Here is a 25,359-nt window from a genome sequence, read left to right on the forward strand (position 1 = left end):
TGACTCTTTACAAAGCAGTGACTGCTGGATATGTTTGAAGTACAATGATCTTCAGAAGGAGATTCTAAGAACAAATAATGAGTAAGAATAAATGCAAAGAAGATTGCTACCTACTGGCATAGTTGAATAAATAAAGACTAGAACCAGGGTATAGAAATCAGCTGTGGCACTGTGCTCAAGATGAGAAGTGAGGCTGTCACAAAATTTTGTAACACTTGTTAAAATTTTATGATTTCCTTATGGTTTTGACAATGTAATTTTGATTTTTCCAAATGACTTTATATAGGAACATTTTACAGAAACACATTGAAAAACCAATCTGTCCAATACCTATAGAAAGAACCTGTGTCCTTTCAGTTCCTTATCCACTTCTCACCCTCTTGTGGCCCATGGTAGGAGTGAGAATCCCCTAGAATTTGCCAAGACTGGAGTTTGGTATCTACTAGCATACAGTTTAGATCTATAATCTGATTGTCCATCATTATTTACCAAACTATTCAGTTATTTATGAACACAGTAGGAAATCAATCTGATTTACATTTTGTAACATGCTGGGATTGGTGTGCAGTGTGGGGTAAAAAGGCCCACATACAATGGGTCAGATACCTCATGTGGTATAATGACACTGTGGACCATCCATTACTTTTTCTCTTATCAGTTCAGAAAGACATAAAAGATGAAGGTACTTGAAGTGGCACTAGAAGTATATATGGAATTTTTCTGCATGTAGGAGAGTAGGAATGGTGGGAGCTGATTATGTGAACAACTTAATCTGCAAATTTAAAGTGAGTCTGACGTTTGGAGTAGTTACACTGAGCCTTTGAGTTTGAATATTGACTTTCCTTCCCTGCGATAAGATATATTTCCTCAAGGATCTTCTTTGTACAGGAAGAAACTATACTTATTCCTTGAGTCATCCAACAGCTAACTGAGACTTGAGGGATGCTTAGTTATATTTAATAATAATTATATGTATATGTACATATATATGTATATATTTTGCCTATTCCTAATTAAATTACCAGTGCAACCAGAAATCTATCCTTTCCATACCTGTCCCTGACTTTCATCACAGTAGAATGATGATAATGGAAATAGCATTTATTTATAGCATATCCACCATGGAAAGACAGTGTGCCAGGATGTTAGAAACATCACTTCATGTGATTTTTTTTTTACAATATATCTATGATAAGTACACATTTATTGTATTTTACTTTTGGATAGATAACATTAAGCCTTAGTGAAGTTAAACATCACATACCCAGTCATGCAAACAATAAGTCATGCAAGGGCATTCAGCTCTAGGGAGCACTGACTCCAAGGCTGAATATAATTGTAACACTACACCATAGACTTTTAATTAGATTTCTGATTACTTATAGTACAAATTGTTGAACTAAAGGCAACTTTAATATCATACACATTCTTTTTTCTCTGTTCAGCAATAGATTAAAACCTCTTCTCAAAATAGTCACACACATAAACAAATGCACAGGCATGCGCTTGTGTGTGTGTGCGCGCGCACGCACACACACACACACACACACACACACACACACACAGCCAGGGATCTATACACTACTTTTATTTATTAATTGTATCAAATGTATCAAATATAGGTAATCTAAATAGAAACTTATTAATTCACATCTATGGGTACACATGCATTGGAGGTTAGCGATAAAATTAGAGAGTCATTCCTCAGAAGATACCTACCTTATATATTTTTGGGTCAAGATCTCTTCGTGGGAGTTGTGACTCACTAATTGTGCTCACTACTTTTGCCAGCAGGCTCCATGGACCCTTCTGTCTACATCTCCAGTCTGGATCCTTTAACAACAGGTATACTGTGACTAGATTTTCCATAGGTGCCAAGGTTTGTACTCAGGTCCTTATTTTCTCATGGCAAGCACTTTACCAACTTATCTCACTTGCCAGCTCTGGATGAGAGTTTTATTAAAATATGCAGCGGAATTTTAGTGACGTGTTGACATAGACATGGAAATCTCGTAAATATCCATGAATTTCTTCAGCTTTGTTAACATAATTGATCTGGGTGTAGAGTTGTAACAAGTATGGCATCAAACGACAAGAAGTTACATCCATGTTGTTTGCCTAATCTCAGTCACTTTTATAAGCCTAGTTATGTAGTCTCCAAGTAATACAATCAACATGGAGCAAATTGAGATCCGGAATCAGAAATTCCACCAGGGTACATCACTTCCAGTTTCACCTTTATGAAGCAGGAGTATCATTTCTCAGGGATTTCACTTTTGGTATCACCAGATTACATAGTCCAGGTTACAAGAGGCAATAAATAATACCCATTAATTTTCTAGCTCAATTCCTGGGAATTCAAGTATATTAGGGATGAAATCACCATATAAGGTCAACTGGTAATATTTGAACCTTAGTTATGTTAAACTCAGCCACAAATACAACTTCCCACTTCTCAAAAGCCTGACCACATGTAGAAACCACACTTAACATGTGCTCTGAAAATCCAATGTTCAGATTTCTTTTCGTTCTCTTTGGCACCAGTCTCTGTCTTTTCAGTTACTGCTTCTCTAGCTGTTTGGGGGGAATGTATAGTTTCTTTTTCTGATTTCTTTTAAATCCTATGATCACTTTTTTGTCCTTTGGCAACCTTGCAGTTTCCCATCTTCTTTTTCAGTTTACTGGGCAGTAAGACATAGATATGTTTGCCTGTGAGTCTATATTATCTCCCTTTCATGTTCATTTAGACATCCCCCCCACCCAATATGACAGCCAATATGGACACTGCTCTCTTTCTTCTGCTAAACAGCAAAGTGCTCCGCTAAGGCTTGCTTCACTGGGTTAATTTAGCTCAGTTTCCATCTGATGTTTTTAGTGGGTGCTAAATCGCATTTCCTTTATATTTTATGGAAGACTGCCTACTAGCACACTCTTTGGCATGCCAATGGGATGAAGACACATTATGACACAAAATTATTATGCTATTTAGCAATTTCTGTTTTCTTTCATCTCTTAATTTGTGTCTTGATTCAGGCATCATGAATCTGAATTTGTGGTCTGTGTTAGTCACTACAAAGCTGTTGCTTAAATTATATCTCCATCTTGAACATGAAGATAAATCTGGATAGATTCTGAAATCTGAAACCCCACTTATTTGTTTTTTACTTGGAATTTATGAACATTGAGCCAAAGACTTTGAATCTTCACTGTTCGCACTCATAATATCACATTAGGCATAAGGTAAAAATAAATATTAGAAACAGGCAATAGAAACTTTTTAATTCTTATTTAAAATGTACTAGAGTTAATTCTCAGCCATAGGTAAAACTTCTAAATAGTTCTTTGTAAAATAAAGACTTTCCATTATGTCCATGCACGCCACAAATAACTTTTTGGATAATCAATTCATAGGAAATATTTTTCTTTTTTGTTGAGAGAGATTACAGAATATAGATGGATCTGGTCACTCACTTCTGAAGTTCTGGCTACTCAAAAGACTGAGGCAGGAGAACACTGCATTCACAGTCAGCCTGAGCTGCAGAATGAGATCAAGGCTAGCCTGGGTTATATCATGTGTTCAAAGGATTAACTTGGCAGCTAAGTGAGGCTCTGTCTCTTTTCTTTTTACTTGAAAAGAGAGGAAGAGATAGAGATGCAAGCTTATTGGTATAGTACTTGCCTACCATGCATGGGGCCCTAGGTTCATTCCCGGGCATGTAACTTAAAGAAACTCAGGAATGCTTCTTTACTTTCCATGACTGTAGAAAAACCCTGCTTCTTAAGCAAAGGTAGTTTTGGGGTCCCTTCTGTTAACAATGTCTTTTCATAAATTTTCAACTTGGTTTTCCTTTCTTTATTTTCCATGTCCCATCACTACCCAGTGACGTAAATTTAGTTATATGTGACTAACATAACTCAGTATACAGGCTTTAACAAACATATTTGCCTGGAGATATGACAGAGTCCCCCCCCCCCAAAAAAAAAGGAGAGATGCATCACAGCACTTTTTGTAAGCCAGGTAAACATTTAGGGATCAATGATTGTGGTCTAGATTATAATAATTTAAAAGATTTTGTGGGCTGTAGAGTGGGTTCAGCAGTTAAGAGTGGTTACTCCTCTCCCAAAGGACCAGAGTCTGTTCTCAGCACATAGATTGGGTTAATTATAGTAATTCTACCTCTGGTGTGATCTGCATGCATGTATACATGCCCATAAAAATAACAAATATAAATATTTTAAAAATATTTTGTAATGGATTGTGTTGTAATCTTTATTTATGCAAACTTCACACAACGCAAACTTGAAGGGATTATTTTGTTTCAAATTTTCTGCTACCATCTACAAACATACAGAAATCATTCAGCAGGTTGTAGGGAGGTGGTTCAGCTGGAAGAGTGCTTGCTTATCATGCATAAAGGCCTGGGTTTGATCCCAGCATTATATAAACTAGGGATGGTGACAGACTTGTAATTACTATAATCAGAAGTTGGAGATTGGATGATCGTTAGTCAATGTCATCCTCAAACACATAGAAAATGTCATCAGCCTACATGAAATACTGACCCATTGACCAAATCAGCACTTTAGTGCTTATTTATTTTTATTTACATTTTTAAACAAAGTGTCTGAGTTCATTAGTATATTTAATTAATTAATTATATTAATAAATTAAAAAAGTTGGCCTGTAACAATAAGTATGAGTAAACATTATAAAAATGCATATTCCTGCTAATTGTATACTTTATAAAATTCAGTTAAATATAGAAATGGAGCTACCTCTTACTTGCAATCATAATTTTCTTGGGTACACACACACACACACACACATACACACACATACACACACACACACACACACACACACACACCACAAACTATACACATGCTACACACAGCATACACATACTAAAAATGTATACCATACATACCACAGACTGCACATACCACACAAACAACACATACTTCACCAACATACCAAACACATACATCAGTCATCGTCTTCTCATCCATAAGCCACCTGTTTTAATGAAAAAATAAATTTAGCGTTTCCAATAGATGTGGAGACAAATGATTTCTTTAAAATGAAAACGAAAATTACAAGGTCAACTATTCAGCTATTCTTTGGTAGGGAAAGCCCTTGCACAGGCTTAGAAAACTTGACTAGGTCTGTGGGTAAGTGAACTAACAAAACACCACATCTCAGTTTACTGATGTGGAATAATAATAATAGGGATGAAGATGAGCATACCATGAACTGTCGTGATTAAGGGCAGGATGGGTTAGAGTTAGCTGTATTCCTTGTAATAATTTCCAAGGAAAGAGTGCTTAGTTATTTGCTCAGGGAAGGATGACTGAGTAGTGAGAATGTAGATAGTGCAAGATCTTATCTTCTTGTCCTGCCAGGCATCACTTCAAAACATAGAGACATCTAGGTTTCCAATCACATCAGTTGTCCCTGGAGAGTCTAGAGGGAAACCACCTGGGGACTGTCTACAGAGAAAAGAAATGGGAACTCATCTGCCTGACCTCCCTTTCCTGCTGAGATCACATTATATAGATCTACGACAGTCAGAGGAGTTTAGAGAATATGAGACACTCCTAAAGTGTTTCTGAAACAGTGGGGATGAAAGAGGGTTTAGACAAGTAGATTGGAGCACAAAGCTGTGGCATGTGAGGAGAGATTTTAGGCTTTCATCTGGCTATTCTGAAAAAAATAAAAGCTAAAATTGTTTTTCAAATTCTGAATATATACTTCCTCTATGAGTTTTTCAAGACTCTTAATTTTTAATAATATATATCATATATAAATATATATAGGCATGTGTGTAAATGTGTTTATTTATGCCCATGTATGTAGACTTTTTCCAAAATTTTTCAACAATAGAACAGAAGTAAGTAAATTGTTTGTTCATAAATGTTCCTGAACTTTCCTGCATTATCTTTCTTTGTGTTTGAATATTGGTTAAGATAGCAGGTATTTGGTGCTGTCCAGGAGATGAACTGCATCATTCAGAGTATTGATGCCCCCTTCAGTCCTGTCCTTGAGACAACAACTGAAATTTAACAAGATCTCTCTTTTAGTTTTATCCATTTTTTACTACATGAATGATCCCATGAGAATATAAACTGGGTTCAAATGAATTAATTAAGTAAGTAAAACTGAAATTTAATCCTGTACAGAGGTGTCAGATAGACTCTCTGTTCTATTGTCATTGGTGCCATTTAAAGTTATTGACATGAAGATGGGAGATATAACCTTTATTTCTATTTATCCATGTGTACTTTAGTATTTACTTTTCAGTCAATCAGCATGCCAGTCATATTGGTAGCTTACTAAGTGATGAATTTTTAAAAGAGAGGTTATTAATTGACAATGTGTTTAGCATAGATATTACACCATACCTTAACTATAGTAATCAGGTGAAAAAGCATTGAAATGCAATATCAATATTTGATGTAAAGTGGATTCCAGGGGGATATTTTACTTTGAGGCTGAATTGTGAAGAGTAAAATTTATACAGATGTTTCTGCCTCTCATCTAACTCATTTCATTCCAATCTATTTTACATTTTCCAGATATCAGTAAAATTAGACAGTCAATTAAAATTTCATGGTCTACAGTATTATCTTCAGACAGAACCAGAAGCAATACTCTAGTTAATAATCTCACTGTAAAAATAGCAGTATTGCTCTAGTTTCAGCAATAAGAAATTATAATTGCTCAATGTCCTAATTTCCTTTATTTTAAGAAATTTAGCTATTGCTAATCTTCTATGCCCTTACATCTTGATAAGATATCACAAAAAATACAATCTCTTTTTCACCTCAGGTTAGAATCTATATATAAAGAACTATATATAAATTATAGTTATAATATATATTAATATTATTATTTATATAGTTTATGAAGCATAGCTACCACATTAGGGAAACAAACAAATAAAAAAAGCAAAAGCAAAAGCAAAACAAAACAAAAGGAAAATATTGTACTGCCCTGAGAATTTGATGTCCATGTTCCAGATAACTGAGCCTTAATTTGTCATTTGCTATGTTATTATACCTCCCAACTGTGTTATTTACAATAGCCCATGGGATAGAAGACTAAGCGTTTGAAGGAGCCTGATGGACATTACAACTTTTTATTGCTTTATTTGCTTATGATTCATCCATGACACTCAAAAGATAGAAATGTATGCTCAATTTCTTGGTAAAATCTGACTTATGCATTTAACCTTGTAATGTTTCCATGTGTGGCATAGTTTCTACATGCCACAGAGAAACCTGCCCATTATCTTTAGCTGTCAAACATGATTTGCTATGCTGAATTCCTATGTTATGCACCAATTATGAAATGAAATGAATAATTTGGTACAGAAAAATACTAACTGTTCCCTTTTCTGTAAATTGGATGGTCATGCTGCATCTATACATGTGAATGTTGTTAAAGTCACCTTCATACACAACATTTCAAATGTAAATGTTATAATGTACAATTGATTTAAATAATAGAACACTCATACTTAGTAAATAGTGGGAAATGTTTCTATTTAATTATATGAGGGGTTGAATATCCCAATTAAATAGTTACTTGAGAATAAAGACTTGAGGGAAATAGTGTTTTTCTGGAGACATAGATACACAAGTCAAGTGTCAAAACTTAGTGACATCAAAACCAAAAAGCACCTAGGAACAGATAAAAATGGGTGATTCAAGACACCAGGCACACAGATGGGTCCAAACAGATTTAAGAGAGTGAGCACCGGCCACAACCACCGATAGTAGTTTTAACGATGGCACAAAGAAAAGGCCCAAATAATAATATGAACACTGAACTGAATTTGAATGGGAGGAATAGCGAGCATGTAATGAATTTAGTTTTCACAGCAACTCTATTAAGGGCCTAAACACAGACAAATATCAGGAAGTCAGGGAAGAGAGTAAGCAGCTCTCTACTGGGATCATCTTTTTGGCATGACATTACTTTTGCTCCTGGCATCCTTTTTCCAGATCAACCCATAATGGCACTTACTAAGGAATTTCCTGTCTTACTGTTGAAAACCATTCTGGTGTGTGTGTGTGTGTGTGTGTGTGTGTGTGTGTGTGTGTGTGTATTTCAATTATCAAGTATGGAAAGACTTCATGATCTCACTCCATAGTGGATTATGAAAATTTTTTCTCAGAGTGACTCAGAGTGGAAGAGTAATGACCAGAACATAGAGAAAAGGAAAGGGAAGGGGAAGGCCAGAGGTCATTTAGAGAGCAAAGCACTGTTATTTTCTAGCACAGTGTTGAAGGTGAATATAATTAATACTAATACATTACGTATCTGAAAATAATTAGAAGAAATAAACTTGAATCTATTCATCATAAAAGCTTATGATGGTAGCTATATTAATTGCCATAAATTTATTACTACTCAATGTACGAGTGAGTCCAAACACATTTTCCCTTACAAATCTGTGTAAACATTATCTGTCAATCAAAAATATCTACTTTAAAGCTTAGAATGTTTCTTAGGTGTAGCAGAGTCCTTGCTGTTGTTCCCTTTGGGGGCGGGGGCCAAGTAGGCGCTGAGTCAAACCACAGACTCCGGGAGAAAGTCTAAACAGCAAGCTCAGTTTATTCAGGAAGAGGCAAGCCTTTTATACCCTCCACCCCACCCTGGGGGGAGGTCTAATGAATATGCATCTGCTGGTGTGACATAGCTGCCTCTCATTGGTCCAGGTCATCTCCAGATCATGTTTCAGCTGCTGTTGCTAAGACCCTTAGGCAGACCCAGACTGGCTCTCAGGAAGTTTCTTTTTTACTTGTTTGGGCCAGCTGGCCCTCAAACCCCATAGGGATTAGTCATCCCACACTTAGGTAGGTACCTGGGTTCAATATCAATATTTAGATGATCAGAACTATAGATCTCTCTCTCTCTCTCTCTCTCTCTCTCTCTCTCTCTCTCTCTCTCTCTCTCTCTCTCTCTCTTCTGTCTCTGTCTCTCTTCTGTCTCTGTCTGTCTCTGTCTGTCTCTGTCTCCGTCTCTGTCTGTCTCTATCTCTCTCTGTCTCTTTCTCTCTCTGTCTCTGTCTCTGTCTCTCTCTCTCTCTGTCAGTCTCTCTCTATATATATGTGTGTGTGTGTGTGTGTGTGTAGTAGAAAGACATTAGTATTACCTTCGTCTCAGGCAAGCAGATCAAATGACACTAATACTTAAAAATGTTTGACAAACTCTGATTAGCTAGATTTCAGTAAGTTTAAGGTTAATGAACTGGATTCTTATCTCATCTCTAAGTATCACAGCTCAATTTGAACCCAGGTAGCTCTAATATATATTCCAAGTTTTAAAGTAAATTTGGACTTTTTTTTTTTTTTTAAGTTTTCAAGACAGAGTTTTTCTGTGTAGCTCTGGGTGTCCGGTGTCCCACTTGTAGACTAGGCTGGCTTTGAACTCTGATATGCCTGCCTCTTGTCTCCTAAGAGCTGGAATTAAAGGCAAACACCAACGCTGCCTGACGTATCCTCAGTATTTAACATTCTTTATTTCTTGAATCAATATTGTAACAGCAAACAAGCTGCTTCATACAAGGTATTTAGCAAACATTGGATTAATAATCTAAGAAGAAAAATCAATTTCAATATTTCTCCACTCTCAGCTGCCTATTTAAATTTCATTTGAGATGTTGGAATCCTTCCCATAATTCCATGGTATTCATAAATGTCTACAATAAATTATATGACTTGTGTTCTATGAATATTAAGTCTGAATTTGAAAAGCATATAGTCAATAAAATTATTATTATTATTTTTCTTTGTAATTATACTCTCTTTGCTGACAGTTCATTTAAATTTCCATTTTTTTTTTTTTTTGGTTTTTTCGAGACAGGGTTTCCCTGTGTAGCTTTGGAGCCTATCCAGGAACTTGATTTGTAGACCAAGGTGGTCTCAAACTCACAGAGATTCACCTGCTTCTGCCTCCCGAGTGCTGGAAGGCACGTGCCACCACCACCCAGCTCAAATTTTCATTTTTATTACCAGAATGTTGTTCCTGATTTTTGACATGTAATCTAATTTATATGTAACATGTCTGTACTTTGTTCTTTAAATGCTAAGGAAGCCTAAGTGTAGTATAGATAGATTACTTTAAAATCCTTTGCTCATATGCCACAGTCAAACTTCCTGATATTGTATCTTCACAAATATCCCAAAACAAGGTAATACAATATGAATCTTTATGTTTCTATGTAAATGTTGCCAATTGTGAAGTAAACATTCCATCAGCTATAGTGTACCTTTTGCCTTATGTATAAATATCAGCTAGTCACTATAGCCTGGTTATGGCTGGCTACATTCTTGTTCTTTTATCTTGTTGTATTTGAGAAGTATTTAGTGATTGTTAGGTAGGAGCAGCATGATGTCTCTATTCATGTAAACTGTTCTATTGGCCGGTATTGGTTTTAGGCTGTGAGGAAAGTTTTCAGTAGACTCTGAATGATAAAAGTAGAGAGTGCACTGCATTGCTTCTTACTCTTGACCTTTTCTCATGAAGTCAGGTATAGGGCTCTGTATTGTATACTAGAGTAACTTTGCTACTGTGTCTACGATGCGGTATTGTGATTTGTAAGGTGAATCAAGATTTATTAAGCCAGATGCTTCAGAAATGAGAAATATAATGCACATCTGCTATGGGAGAATAGTGTAATGTCATAAATTTCATGACTTAGGACATCCTAAATCCTTTTCTGCTCATTAGCAGGAATCTGGAATCCATCCTCAGTAGTAGTCCAGCATCAGACACTGGTTTCATGTAAATTCTAGTTGACTGATATTCACTATGGTTCAAATTGGATAATTAATTATATTAGCTCAATTTTGTGTTATACAGATATTAGAAACGATGATCTGATTGCACTTCTCCAAATAACATTTTGTTATTGTTAATAGTTATGACATGCATGTAAATAGGCTTGCCCCTCTCTTTTGAAAACTGTAGTCATTAATATTAGTTTGTTGCCATTTTCTTTGGTAGAATTCTGAATACTAATCAGTATTTTAAAAAATGAATTTTTGAAATATTGCTAAGTAAAATTGTTTGCCATAGAACTGGAAACCTAAATTTGAGAAAATGTTTTATTTGTTCCCATTTTGTCTCTTTCATAAAAACATTTTGTTGAGGTAAGGAAGAACACACTTGGGTTTTTGTAGTGATACTTTATTTGTGCTGAAATGTGATATTTTATTTGTAGGTTAATAAATAAAGTTTGCCTGGAGATCAGAGGTCAGCGAGCCATAAACAGAAGTCAGGCTGTGGTAGCAAACACCTTTAATCCAATCACATGGCAAGCAGAGTCTCTGTGTGGTCAAGGACACAGCCGAGCATGGTGACATGAGCCTTTAATCCCAGTACCAACCATAGAGACCCTGAGGTCTGTGCAGACAGGCAGTGATGAGGAAGTCATGTGGCTGGGCTTAGAGCCAATAAGAAGACAGAACAGGATGCAATAAAAGCTCAGTTTAGATAGGAAGAAGCTCTCTCTCTCTGTGGAAGCTTCTGTGAGGTGGTAAGCTGAGGCTAGTCATGGCTATTCACTCTGATCTCTTTGGCTATTACCTTTGTATTTGGCTCTATGTTTCTTATTTAATAAGACTGTTTAGAAATTTGTCTACAGGTTTTGTCTATTTACATTAAAATTATGACATTTGCTTAGACTACATCTTAAGGTCAGAGAAAACTTGATGGGGACCATTCTGGAACACCGGGAATGTATGAGCCAGTCCTCTTTTGTGTACTGTATGGTATAAGAATATTTAATTTCAAGTGGTACATGAATAATTCATGTTTATACTTTACTTTGTTACTTTTTGGTATGATGTGTTACATAATAAGCACAGCTCTTGCACACAGAACCATGCAGATTGTCTCTCCAACTGTCTAGCAAAGGTAAATATTTTCTTTTTTTTTTTTTTTTGTTTTTTTTTGTTTTTTTTTTTTTTTGTTTTTTCGAGACAGGGTTTCTCTGTGTAGCTTTGCGCCTTTCCTGGAACTCGCTTTGGAGACCAGGCTGGCCTCGAACTCACAGAGATCCGCCTGGCTCTGCCTCCCGAGTGCTGGGATTAAAGGCGTGCGCCACCACCGCCCGGCAAAGGTAAATATTTTCATGATTCAACTTTCTTGTTTGGTCATTAAAAAGGCTGTGTAAGACTTGTTTTATGAATGCACTGATTAAAAAGTGAAGTTTGGCTTCCATTCTTACAAATTCAAGTTCAATTTTCAAAAGTGAGTTAACTATTCCAAATGTATGACAAATGATTTCATTTCTTATTCATCTATCAATTGACTGTTAGAACAACAGGCACTCAATTATTTGATTTTTAATATACACTGAAATAAACGGTAATAATTCAAGTGGCAGCATAATATTCTGTGTCAACATAAAATCTTATGCCTTTTATGCTGTTTAGATTTAAGATGATTTCAAATTAAGAGCGTGATAATAGTAAATGAATATTCTTAAATATCCATAATTTAAGTAATATTTGAAAATATGATATATTCATTTCAAATAGCCTTCCATTGTATATTTTCTTTTTAGAGTGTTTCTCTTGGAGGATGGCAGCCTTAAGATATGCAACGTGACCAGGTCCGATGCTGGGTCTTATACCTGTGTAGCCACAAATCAGTTTGGCAATGGGAAAAGTAGCGGAAGTCTCATCGTAAAAGGTACTTTTTTTTGTTTCTTTGTTTTCAGAGGGCCTGTTGCATACTACAGTCACCTACACTTCTTGATCTGTGTTGCCATGCCAAACTGGTAACATATTGTATGTGTAGAACATTTAGTTCAACTGCTTCCATATTCATTAGTGGGGTGTCCACCTCAGGAATGTAGTGTTATGATAAATGTGAATGCTTTGGCAGTTAACAATGTCAATGTGTGATTTTGCAGAGTTAAAAACTGCTGCAGAATATTAAAAGTCCCCATATGCCTTAGTGTTTAGGACCATAGACATTTTGATACAATTCCTGTGTAGCTCCTTCTTTGATTAAATGTCACTCAGATGTTCCTCTTTTGTATGAACATTTCCATGTGTTTTAGTTACTTTTCTATTGCTATGAGAAAACAACATGACCTGCAATGAAAGAAGGGTTTATTTTCTTATTTCCAGAGAAATAGGAGTCCATCCCCATCCTGGCAGAGAGCATGACAACAGGCAGGCAGGTATGGTGAGGACAGCAGCTGAACGTTCACATCCCAGAGAGCACATTGGGAATGCCTCAAGACTTTGAAAAACCGCAAATCTCACCCCCTGACAAGCCTCCTCCAACACAGCCACACCTCATAATCATTCTAAAAGAGTTTTGCCAATTAAGGACTAAGTTTTAAATATATGAGCCTATGAGGCAGGGGCATTCTCTCTCAATCAAGCCTTAATGCTATATATCTAAGACAATGCAGTTTAAAACCTGCTCATTTGTTTAAACAACTCTTGGTCCATAATTAAGATAAGATAGAGTTTTGTGAAGCCACATTCATAAGCAGTTTTTTCAAAGTCACATTGTCCATAGGAGCCTTACAGTATCCTCCTCCTAGAAAATAGATAAACTAGTATGAGTTGGCAAGGTAAAGCTGCATATTCCACTAAGTCTTTTAAGCTAATATCAACTCAAATGCACCTCCATTTATCACCAAGGGACATAATTAGTATCAAGATTGTCTATTCTCTACTAGTCCTACTTTGTTATATTTAATATTGGTTCATGGAAATGGTGTGTTTACTGGAAGCCATGTCATGTCTATTATTTCTTGCCTCCCGGATGATAAAAATGACTGTCCCAGTAAAGCAGTGTGTGCAGTTAATTAAGCCCAAATGATTCAATTCTGCGATTTTGTTTTCTCATATTTTCTGTATAAAGAAATGTATTCAAGAAAAAGCAGTTACTAATTTCAACTATCATTTAAAATAACTCATGGAAAATAAATACTCACCTTTATCCCTGGAAGATATTTCTGCCAACTTGTCTCTCAAGTGTATGACATAATGTCGACAATTGTCTGAGATACTCTGGGAAACTGTAACTGATAAGAATCAATGTGTCAAAAATCCCACCAGTGTGACACATTTTCAAAAACAAACACAAAGAAATCTCCTTTCTTAAGATTGTGTTGTCATTAGTTTCTAAAACAGAGATGGACTTTATGTTTCAAAACACATGTCATGGTTTTATTGAATTCCAGGGTATTTTTGCAGCAAAATTTCTGGAGCTTATATACAGAAAAGTGCTTTATATTTGAGAAGTTTTTTATGTTTGAGGAAATAAAGTGTTCTGGAAGAGAAAATATGAGTTTTATTGCACCATTTTAAATTAAGACACTATAGAGCGTACATTTTCATTTAATGATAGTAGATGATAAAGTATAGTAGAGGAGTCATGTCACTGTAGTTGAGTGTTAGATGTATAGAGACACACATGGTTATACAAATAGGAAGTAGGAAGGATAGAAGTCAACAGTAGTAGTGTTCTATGAGGATCAATTTATGTGGAATATTGAGGAATTAAGCTTGTCTGCCCTCTAAAATACAATAGTAGAGCTAATGGTTTTGCTGGTGAAATACCTTACATCACTTCACTCTAAGGGCTAAGGAAAGAAATGGTTACTGGGTAGATTGAACTGAATGAAAGGCTTCTTCCAAGGTCTTTGAAACCCTTAGTATTATGATACTCACTGCACAGTAATAGTCAATGACAATAAATGAAAGATGACTTGCTTAGAATTGTCTGGAATGTGCCTTGTATTGATGATCTCAGTGACATATTTGAGGCAACTCATTTTGTTTCTATGTTCTTCAGGTTTTGTTTCTAGTTCTTGTAATGGGAATACATTTATCTATATTTGAGGCAATTTCTAACAGTCCACCATAATCCACAAATACTCTATTTCCTAATGAAGGACATGATTATTTAAGATTATTTTGAGTTTTGTTTTTTGTTTTTTGCAAAAGACAACAGAAACATACACTTGAGACAAGTTGGCAGAAATATCTTCCAGGGATAACGGTGAGTATTTATTTTCCATGAGTTATTTTAAATGATAGTTGAAATTAGTAACTGCTTTTTCTTGAATACATTTCTTTATACAGAAAATATGAGAAAACAAAAACTTATTCTTTTCTCTACTACTATTTATTGGGTTTTCCTAATTTTTAACTTAAAGTTTTGGAGGATTTAATAAATGAATACACTCTATTTATATAACTTGCACCCCTCTGAATCTTCCTGTGTCCCCCATTTCTTCCATTGAATTCATGAGTTATTCTATAATTATCATTGTCATAAATAATCTATGGAGTCTATTTAAAGTTACTCTTGTGTTCACATGTCTAGGGCTGACCACTTGCAACTGAATAACCTATTAGGGGAATTTGGCCCTGGAGAAAACTGATTTTCTCTTTTTCACCAGCCACTGATTGCATATAGTTCTATATCCATGGATGAGACTTTGTGAAAATTTGCCCCTGTATGTTCGTGTACTGACTGTTGTGGTCAACAGGAAAGTCTTGTTTAGGCAGCAACATTGTTGAGGTTTCATGAGTGCAGCTTCCCTGTGAAGTTGAGAAGGCACTGTTTCCCAACAGTCCTGGTAGTATGTCTGTCATTCTTCTTCCAAGTCATTCACTTTGATCTAATGGACCCAAGAATCCTTCTACACTTTCGTCTTCTTACAGAGTATGTGGTTCACTAACTTATTATGATGATAGTTAGAGCACTCCTTGCCATTTTAGAACATTAGCATACATAAAGCAAGAAGAATTTATGTTTTAATCTGAGATGGATTTGAAGTCCTATTGCACTAACAGTAGCTGCATGTGCCCAGTATAGAGACTGATCTGAAGGATATTCTGATTGATTAGAAGGATATTCTCCTGAAACTCTGTCCACAGAAATGTTTTCTGTACTGGCTTATTTTTCTCTAAAATGTGACAGTTTTTACTATTTCAGAATCCAACCTTCAGGAAACAAGTTACAGCAAAGATTATCTAAAGAAAATGGAGATTTTTAAATACATTTACCTTTCCAATCTTGGGGTTTTTGTTCACCGATTTCTAATAGATATGACTTGCATAAGAGGGTAAATAGAAAACTGTAGAAAATCTGAGAACTTTGTGAAGAAAATACACTGTCCTAGTGTTTATGACCACACTGGAGGGTGAATGACCTGCAGGAAACCTGCCTGTGTTGATATAGCCAATGTCAATATATGTGGTCATCAAGTTGTTCTTATTTATTTATATATAGTCATAGGAATGGAATTTGTTAGATTTTTATTTTTGAACTTCAGAAAATGTATAAATCTCACACTAAGGGATTTTGAGTTTTTGTTTGTTTACCAATGACAAACACCCTATACAATATGAATTTACAGATAATTAATTATATCCATTCATAGGAAAAGAAGTTACAGATATTCACAGAACATATATACAATATATTTACAAGCACTTTAGAAAAACTATTATTGACCTGCAGAATCTAATCTTGATTAGGTTGTCCAACCTTCATAAAATCCTGTCTCAACTAGACTGCTGTCTCTCATATCCTTTCTTTCAAGGATGTTGAAGGTAGCATTGTCAAAAAAAAAAAATAAACTGTCATTTTACAACCTATAAATTTGAAGCTTTGGTCTGGGAAAAAGTAGTGTATATTGTTCTAACCATTTTCTTGCCCATCAAGATGGCTTAATATTTGTATGTGTGTTGTCTGATACATAATGTCCATCTGATGTTCATTCCAATGTCAAAGATGATTTTATTTCTCTAACCCAAGTTAGTACATGCTAGTCAATGTAAGGATAACAGTGGTGAGTAACAAATGAGAAATTTCAATAAAGCTGATAAAACAATCATATCCCTTTGAATTTATTTATCAGCTCCAGTCATGCAAGAAATGTTGCTGTTAGATAACATGTAAAAAGATAATAGTTTACAAGAGTGAGATATTTCCAGCTTAATTTTAGCTGATATGGCTTATCTGTGTTAAGAGGATTCTGAAGTTATCTGCGCTGTGTGTCTGAAATTTCTACTTCACTAATGCAGCAGGATGAGGCAATTTTCTATTCAGACACTGTGAATGCAATTAGCAGCTGCCTTGCCAGATCCTTGCAAGATGCCCAATGTGATTTGAGGACATGTGCTATAGGCACAAACAGGGAAGAGAAAGGAAAAGAGTTTTAAGGGTTTTTCAATATTAGGACTGTAAATAAAAAAATCACATCCTATACATATATGAAATGGTATATGAATATCATATAAAGGAATGAATTTTTTAATCTGGCATTTAGAAAATTATTGAAAAGCAGGGTAACAGCAGGCTATAAAAATGATCTTGTTTGCAGGCAACATTTGTTTTTGTTTCCCCACTGGAGAAGTTTTGGATGTTCAATTATAGGCCTCATTGCTTCAGCATTATTTTCAACTGAAATGTCGGAACTTGGAAAAGCATATCTAATGTGCAAATTAAGTTTATTGCTGCTCATTTAGTTGTTTATTCTTTGTGATAGAAGTCTTTATTATACCCACATACAGAATGGCCTCTGCTTTTTTTCATGTAGAATGAGAGCACTCTCTAAGATTGGTCAGCATTACTGAGAGGAATGCATACCAAGCCAGTCAGATAATTGGAGGCTTTGTGGATTTAAAGAGCAATGCAGAAGCTTTGAGGTGTTTTAGCCCATGTTTATCATAAACCCCAGCTTGTTTGAATAAACCAAATGTACAGTCTCAGAGAAATGACAGGACGTTGGATCACATGTGTCATATTGTAGAGATTGAAAGAATACCAGTGAAGTTTTCTGTGAGTATGACCATCTCACTCAAAATATTAATCTCACAGTCTACATTCTTCCTACAAAGAGGGATTTCATGTATTTTAGTAAAGATATTTTTTAATTATAAAGTATTGAGGAGGAAATTATTTCGGAAGATGAAATACACACATATAATTTTAATATACTCGTCAGGATAACTTTTTTTTATTTTTATACCACAATTAAAGTTGGAGTGCATTCTTGGTCCTCAAATACTTGATTCTTACAATTTTTCAAGTGCAATTGTAGAAAAAAAAAAAACAAACAAAAATGGTGGTTTGAAAGAAAATGGCCCCCATAGGCTCATAGAGAATGGCACTATTAGGACGTGTGGCCTTTTTGGAATGTGTCACTGGCAGTGGGCTTTGAGGTTTCTGTTGCTCAAGTCAGGCTCAAAGTAGCAAGTCTCTTCCTGCTGCCTATGGAGCCAGATGTAGACCTCTCAACTCCTTCTCCAGCAACATATCTGCCTGCACAATGCCATGCTTACCACTATGACAATAATGGACTAACTCTCCAAAACTGTAAGCCAGCCCCAGTTAAATGTTTTCCTTTGTAAGAGTTATTGTGATCATGGTGTCTTTTCACAGCAATAAAAATGTTAACTAATCACAACAAAAAACATGTATTATTTTCTATCATCTATAGAACTGCAAAGCTCTTTAATTCTGTAATGCCCACTGGAAAGTTACAATTGAAAAGACAAGTGACATGAAGTCTTTATAAGACATATAAATTTGATAATGTAAGTACAGTAACAGCCTACTAAACACCAGGAGATTTGAAACTGAGTAGTTGGCATGTCTTATTCATTACGCAGAATCTGCAATGCAGAATTTCAGAATAAATGAGTTTCTGTTTTGATTATTAGTTCACATACAGATCTATATTTAATTTGTCATCCTTACTTTCTGATAAACTATTTCATATAACATTGCATAGTTCCAATACTTGTGTACTATGTATATGTCTAAATGCTATTTCTTGCCTAATTCTTTTTTTTTTTTTTGGTTTGGTTTATTAACTCTGCCATTATTTGCTGTTATTCTGGATTTTAAAAATACTATTATAAAACATAAATGGCTAACAGTGACTTCAAGTAAACTGGGTTATATGGACCATAATCACCATGATTACTTCGTGCTTTGAAATTAAAGAATATCCAACCTAACCTATGGTAGAAAATAATTAGAGCACTGCATGTAGATTTTAGTGTGTGTGAACATACTTTAGCAGATAACCTTAGCATGTCCCAAAATATGTTAAAATTCTAGTTTTATTGTTTGTATGCATGAGGAGTAAAATTATAAGTAACAATTAAAAATTTTCATTTCTAATTAGCTTGAATGAGAGAAATAAATTCTACATCTTACTGATTTCTGCTGTGTTTACTTTGCTCTAAGCATTTTCAAGGAGCATTAGCTTTGAGTTTTCTGTGTTCTCTTGACCTTATTTGTTTGCTTGATGTCCTGTGTACATGACAATAATTCAGTTCCATGTCTATTTCAGTTCCTCCCTTTCATGTCAATATACCTGCTCCTGGTTATCAACACTTTGTTGTTTGCATACCACACTTTTCTTTTGTTAAATATATCCCCTTATTTTGGCAGATTTTACATTCCAGAAGTTTCTGAAAATTAATTCAATAAAGAAACAACTTAGAAAGTGCCTGTATTCTATAATTTCCCTTGATTAATGGTTTGCTTGGAAATACAAATCTGGATTGAAATCGTCACTCCAGACGTTATCATGCCATGAAAAAAACTATCTATTACATCGCAAAATGATGTTCTTCCTTAAAGTTTGATCAGCAATGAATGAATCATTGTTTGGGAGTTAATAGATTATGAATACTCTTCATCACTATCCTGCATCTGATTTCCTTTCACATTCAGGGTGATCACTCTTATTTTCTCAATCAAATAACCCCACAAATAACAAAATAAAGGCATTTAAAAAATACCGTTTCAAACAAACTGAGAGGGCTGCCATTATAATTTTCTCAAATAAAAATTATTAAAAACTGTGAGATGCACATATTTTTCTGTATGCTCTTACACATAGCAACTTATTACTAATGTAAAACATTAGCAGCATTTCTGTATTCCTCCTTACAGTGCTTCCATTTGTGGTGAGAATACCAAAAGCTAATTCTCTTATTTAATTTCCAGAGCACACAGTACAGCGTGGATAACCATGCCACCCTGCAGGATATTAGTGCTCTGTGCTTCCTCTTCATAATAACTGACTACTTTTGTTACCACTGGCCAGTGCATCTACATTCCCTCCACTCATCCTCTCCCTGGTATCCACCATTGCATACAACGTTTTTATGTATGAAGCAGTCTTAGAATCCACATATAAATTAGTTAATATAATAATTTTTCTGTTCATGAAAATAGTCCTTATAGCATATTATGACTTATTTCTCATGTCATCCTGGCAGATCTGTCCTGTCAGAAATGAAAATGCCTTTTTTTGATCATTGGGCTGAATAATATTCCAATAGAACTCTGTTGTGAAAGTCTACATTTTCTTTATCCTTCCAATGAATGGTAGATGCAAACTATGCTTTTATGTATCAACTATTGTGAATAATGCTGAATGAACGTGGGTGTGTAATAAGACCAAGGAATGATGTACAATATGAAAGTTCTAATTTTATGTTTTTATAGAACTTCCAATTTGGTTTTATTTTTTTCATAATGGCTGTATCTAATTAACAATATCGTTAAGAGAGCATGTGTTACCTTTGCTTCACAGCCTTAACAACACTTATCTCTTGTCTTTTTGCTAAAAGCTCTTCTAAAAGGTGTGAGTTTTTGATTTGCATTTCCTTGATTAGGAGTGTTAAGTATCTTCATAGATACTCTTGGGCATTGATATGTTTTCTTTGGGGAAAATATGTATTTACTTGCAAGCTAAACTACTGTCATGTTAATAAAGCTTTTATTGTTAAAAGAAAAGCCGTTCCAATAGAAGCATGTAGAAACAAACAGAGAAATAGAAAAGGTTAAGCAGATTAGAAATCATCAGAGATATTCAGGAACTTAGAGAGGAGCTCATATTTCCAAAGCATATTTTAATGTTTCTCGTCTTCACAAGTTATTTTGTAAGAAAAAATAGAATAATATCACCTATTTGAAGTGTTATTTATATGCTAGAATACTTTATATTTGTATCTTAGCAACACTTCATGTCATGTTATAAATATATGAAGACAGAGCCCCGTGTTTGTAAGGAGAGAACAGACTGATAATGTATTTTGTACATTGTGGACCTTGAGGTAGAGTTGTTAGCTTCAAGCTAACCACTCATAAATGAAGATTTCAACCATGTCATTAGTATAAAAGAAATCAAAACATAATTATAAAAAGTATTAGATTCATTATGGTTAATGATATTAGACACATTTGCTAACCTTTTTGGGGTTCTAAAATGTTCTAGAAATCATCACATGTAATAGTGTCCTTGACCACTGATATAGAAGAGATTTTATGTTTTTGACAGATTTTTATATGATTAGTTTTCCTGTCTACTAGCAAGTTCATAACTGAAGATAAGTTTTGGAAACATATTTGCAATTACGACTTTAAATTTGAGTAAAACTCAAAAGTGTACTGAATTGTATAAAATTTCCCCTTACATATCTGAAAAGCAAGATGAGTATGTAAAACTATTTTGGTGTGATGACTCTGTGTTGCCAATATAGATTTTAAAAAAGTTAATATTGGTATTTCAAACTTTCTCATTTGTATGTGGGATAGGTTTTAAAAAGTAGTTAGTTTTTATTACTTTAGATGCTATGTGGACATTATTGCTCTGTATTGTGTAGAACAACTTTCATTCTCTCTAGCAGTTTATGGTTGTCTTCTATTGTAGAAAAAATTTAAAAATACACATAGAACTAGAGGAAATAATACAAAGAGTCTTATGTGGACATTAAACAACTGATATCTAAATTTATTTCTTGTAAATCCTTACCTACTTCCCCAACACTTATCCTAATTAATGGGAAGCAAATTCTATATATCATATTTTATTTGTAAGCACATCTGAATGTGTATTAAAACATTAAGGGATGTTTGTTTAGTATAAAACAAAAATAGAGTTACTATCTTAAAAATTAGTAGCATTTTCTCTAATATTAGGTTCCAGTTTTCATGATAATTTCATAAATATTAAAATATGTACATTCATCATATATACTGTATATACAGATGTATCTATACAATACCTATTTCACAAGACATATTATGAAGTATTAAACAAAAGGAAAATATTCTGTATATATTAAGTATAAGAATTCTTAAATTAATGTGTATCTAAACCTAGGAATTCTGGAGCTTTCTTTGCAATAAACTGTCCTATGGAGCTCTAAGAATGTGTTCAATTCATAAAATTAATTCCTAGGAATGTTGGACCACCATGTTTACATCTGAAATATTTTTGACTAACAGCATTTTACAAACAATGAAATTTTCCTGGATCCACAGTATTAGATGCTTTCTAATGTTACGTTTAATATAATGTCAATTTTCCTAAAATAGAAATGTCAATTTAAAACCTTTTCAATATTTTCTCAGCATAGCATTTGGAATAACTGCACAAATCCACCAGAGAAGCTTATGAAAAGTCCATATGCTAGGATCTCCCTTGAAATCTACTGAATCAGTATTTTATGTGGGGATTGAGAAATTTACATTGCAAGCACATTCGACAAGAAATTATTGTGTATGCTGAAATTTTAGAATCACTGGCCTAGACATCCAATGAACATAAATGGTATATGCAAGAGGAATAAAATAATGTGAAATGAATTATTTTATCCTCTTTGTTTCAAGATGAAGATAGTTAATGAATCTGAAAGTTTCACAAGTGATAATCTAGCACAGTCTACTTCCCTTCACTTAATTTGTATAATTCAGGCTCTAATGCTATCCCTTATTAATAAATTGCAAGAAATGTTTCAACATTAATGAACCTCAGGTAACATAAACTTCTCTATTTGGAATATACCCACACTTAGGAAAGGATGAGAATATATGAAAACATGTACATTCCTTTTATTTTTAAGTCTGAGTGGCTGGAAGAAATCTTTCAGATGCTTGACTTTATTAACACTTTGAAGATTATGCAAATGAGGAAATTAATGGATTAAAAAAATAACAAAGTCCTCTTTTTCCCCCCTGCAAGTAGTCTTAAAGACTTTGCATATTTGTTTAGCTCAAGTATCACTCTTCATTTCTGCAACTGTGATCTTGTTCTTCTAACGTATATACATTGAATTTTCCTCTGGTGCTGTGTACAGGTGCAAAGTGATCTCTCTAAGAGAATAATCAGTGCTTCTTGTCTGTTTGAAAGTTACATACACAACATTAAGTTGCTCCTCATGCAATTTGGAGAGTGGAACAAGAGACCTAAGCATTGCTTTGTCTACAAAGGTGGATACTTACAGGGGATGCAATGCCCAGCTACCCACACTTCACATTTTCTTGGATAATGTGTCTGCCTATACAGTTATTGTCTGTGTGTACAGGGTAGTTACTTTTCTCATTGCTGTGATAAAATACTTGACATAATCAATTTAAGGAAGAAAGCATTTGTTATGGCCACAGTTTAAGAGGATATAGTTCATCATGTTGGAGAAGGCATGGGAACAGAAGTATAAAGACACAAATCACCTTGTGTCATTAGTCAGAAAGCAGAGAACAACAAATTCCAGTGTTTACCTGACTTCTTCACTGCCCCTTTTTTATTTAGTCTTGGACTGTAGCCCATGTTTTAGTAGCACCTATATTCAGGATGCATTGTCCCTCACTTAAACTGTTTTAAATTACCCTCAAATACATGCCCAGAAGTGTCTCCCAAGTGATTCCAAATCTATTCAAGTTGGCAATATGCAGATTAACCTCATAACAAACACCTCATTTTTTAATACCCAAGATACAGGTATCCCATTAGACCACATCTTTACTCCATACTTCCAGTATTTCACATATCTTTTAAGAAAAGTACACATTTCTTCAAAAAAGAAACTAAACTAATAATAAACTAAAATAGCATGTATCTATAGAGCATGGTATGATGTTTTCATTGTTATGTTATTAAATTAAGCTAATTAACATATCAGTCATGTAAAATACGTATTGCTTTTAAAATAAAACTGTGCTAGTTCAATTCAGAAAATTTGAGTGTGTGATATATTATTAAATATTCATTCTGCTGTTTAATAAACATTCAAACATCATCTTCCTATCCAGATAAAATTTTATTCCCTTTGAACATCTTGTTCTCTTTTCTCATCTTTCCTATCCCATCATCCTTTGGTAACCCTGTTCCCTTCTACTTTACTCATATGTAAGAGTATGCTTATTTATGTGGTTTGCAGGCCATGCTCCTTAGGCACTTTACCAAGCCTCACATAGTCTCTTGCTAAAACATGCCCTGTATTTGGTTTCACATTCCACCATGTCTTGAAGTTCTTCATCTACCTATCACCAAACTTGTTTTGTACTAATGTCTAGTGGTGTGATGCAGCACATACATGAACATGCGGGCATGGTTGTACTCTTGACCAGAACACATGTGAGAAAATGGCCCATTGTGCAGTGTGCACGTTCATGCCTAATGACCGTTAGGAGAACTTGATTCCCAAGTGGGTAGGTAGGGACATTAGGGTCCACATCCATGTGTATGGGTGTGATAGTGAAAGCAGCTGCATAAAGCAGCAGTGTACAGCAACATATGCTGCAGAGAAAAGGATTTTGAGACTCAGCAGCACCTGCCCTGAGAGTTCGAGCAGGCCAGCTCATTCACCTCTTGCTGTGGCATTTTCAGAAGTGTTAACTCTCCAGTCTCAGGAGCAGGGCTGGTAGTAGACAGGCACCCAACAAATTATTACAAATAAAGCATATTTTTATGCTTGGGCACTGCAATAAAGCATATCACACAGTTGCATGAATTCTTCAAAGAGTTTAAAAAAATACTATGAGTTTTGAAAACTTCTGAAACATGGCAGAGCTAATACCCACAGGGTAGAAATAAAAATTTAATTTGAAGATTATTTGATTCCAGGAGAAGAACACTATTTTTGTACGAAGCTTCAAGAAGACCAATTATTAATGAGTTTTTCTTTATAATTGAAAAAGTCACAATGGAATGAATAAGTGACATTTTAAACTAATACAAAAATCATAAAGCCACTTCAGCTTCCTGTACAATGTACATGGGTTACAGCCCGATTCAGAACAAACATCAACATTCTTTCATATACATTTACCTGAAAAGTTAAATAAAAACTTGCATAAAATAGATTTTTTTCAGTGACAGAAGATTAAATTGTTTTAGAATAAAAAATACTCCATGTTTACGTGTTATTAACAGCTCTAAATGTTATAAAATTTACATTTCAAAAGTAGTTTGTCAGAAGTTCACAGCAATTTTGCTGTCTTAAACTGCAGTTAGTAGCTCTAAAAATGTTATATTGGCCTTAAAGGTCCTTTGGAAAATA

General features: G+C 34.6%; 1 protein-coding gene across 1 annotated transcript in view; it reads left to right on the forward strand.

The window, feature by feature from the left end:
- Positions 1-25,359, forward strand: part of Cntn6 (contactin 6) — a 177,631-nt gene that overhangs the window by 124,510 nt on the left and 27,762 nt on the right. Inside the window, exon 9 of the mRNA XM_059256812.1 lies at positions 12,579-12,706. Within this exon, the coding sequence (XP_059112795.1) occupies positions 12,579-12,706 (128 nt within the window). The remainder of the gene's footprint in view (positions 1-12,578; positions 12,707-25,359) is intronic.

Source organism: Peromyscus eremicus, chromosome 3, assembly GCF_949786415.1.
Source record: "Peromyscus eremicus chromosome 3, PerEre_H2_v1, whole genome shotgun sequence".
Classification (NCBI taxonomy): Eukaryota; Metazoa; Chordata; class Mammalia; order Rodentia; family Cricetidae; genus Peromyscus; species Peromyscus eremicus.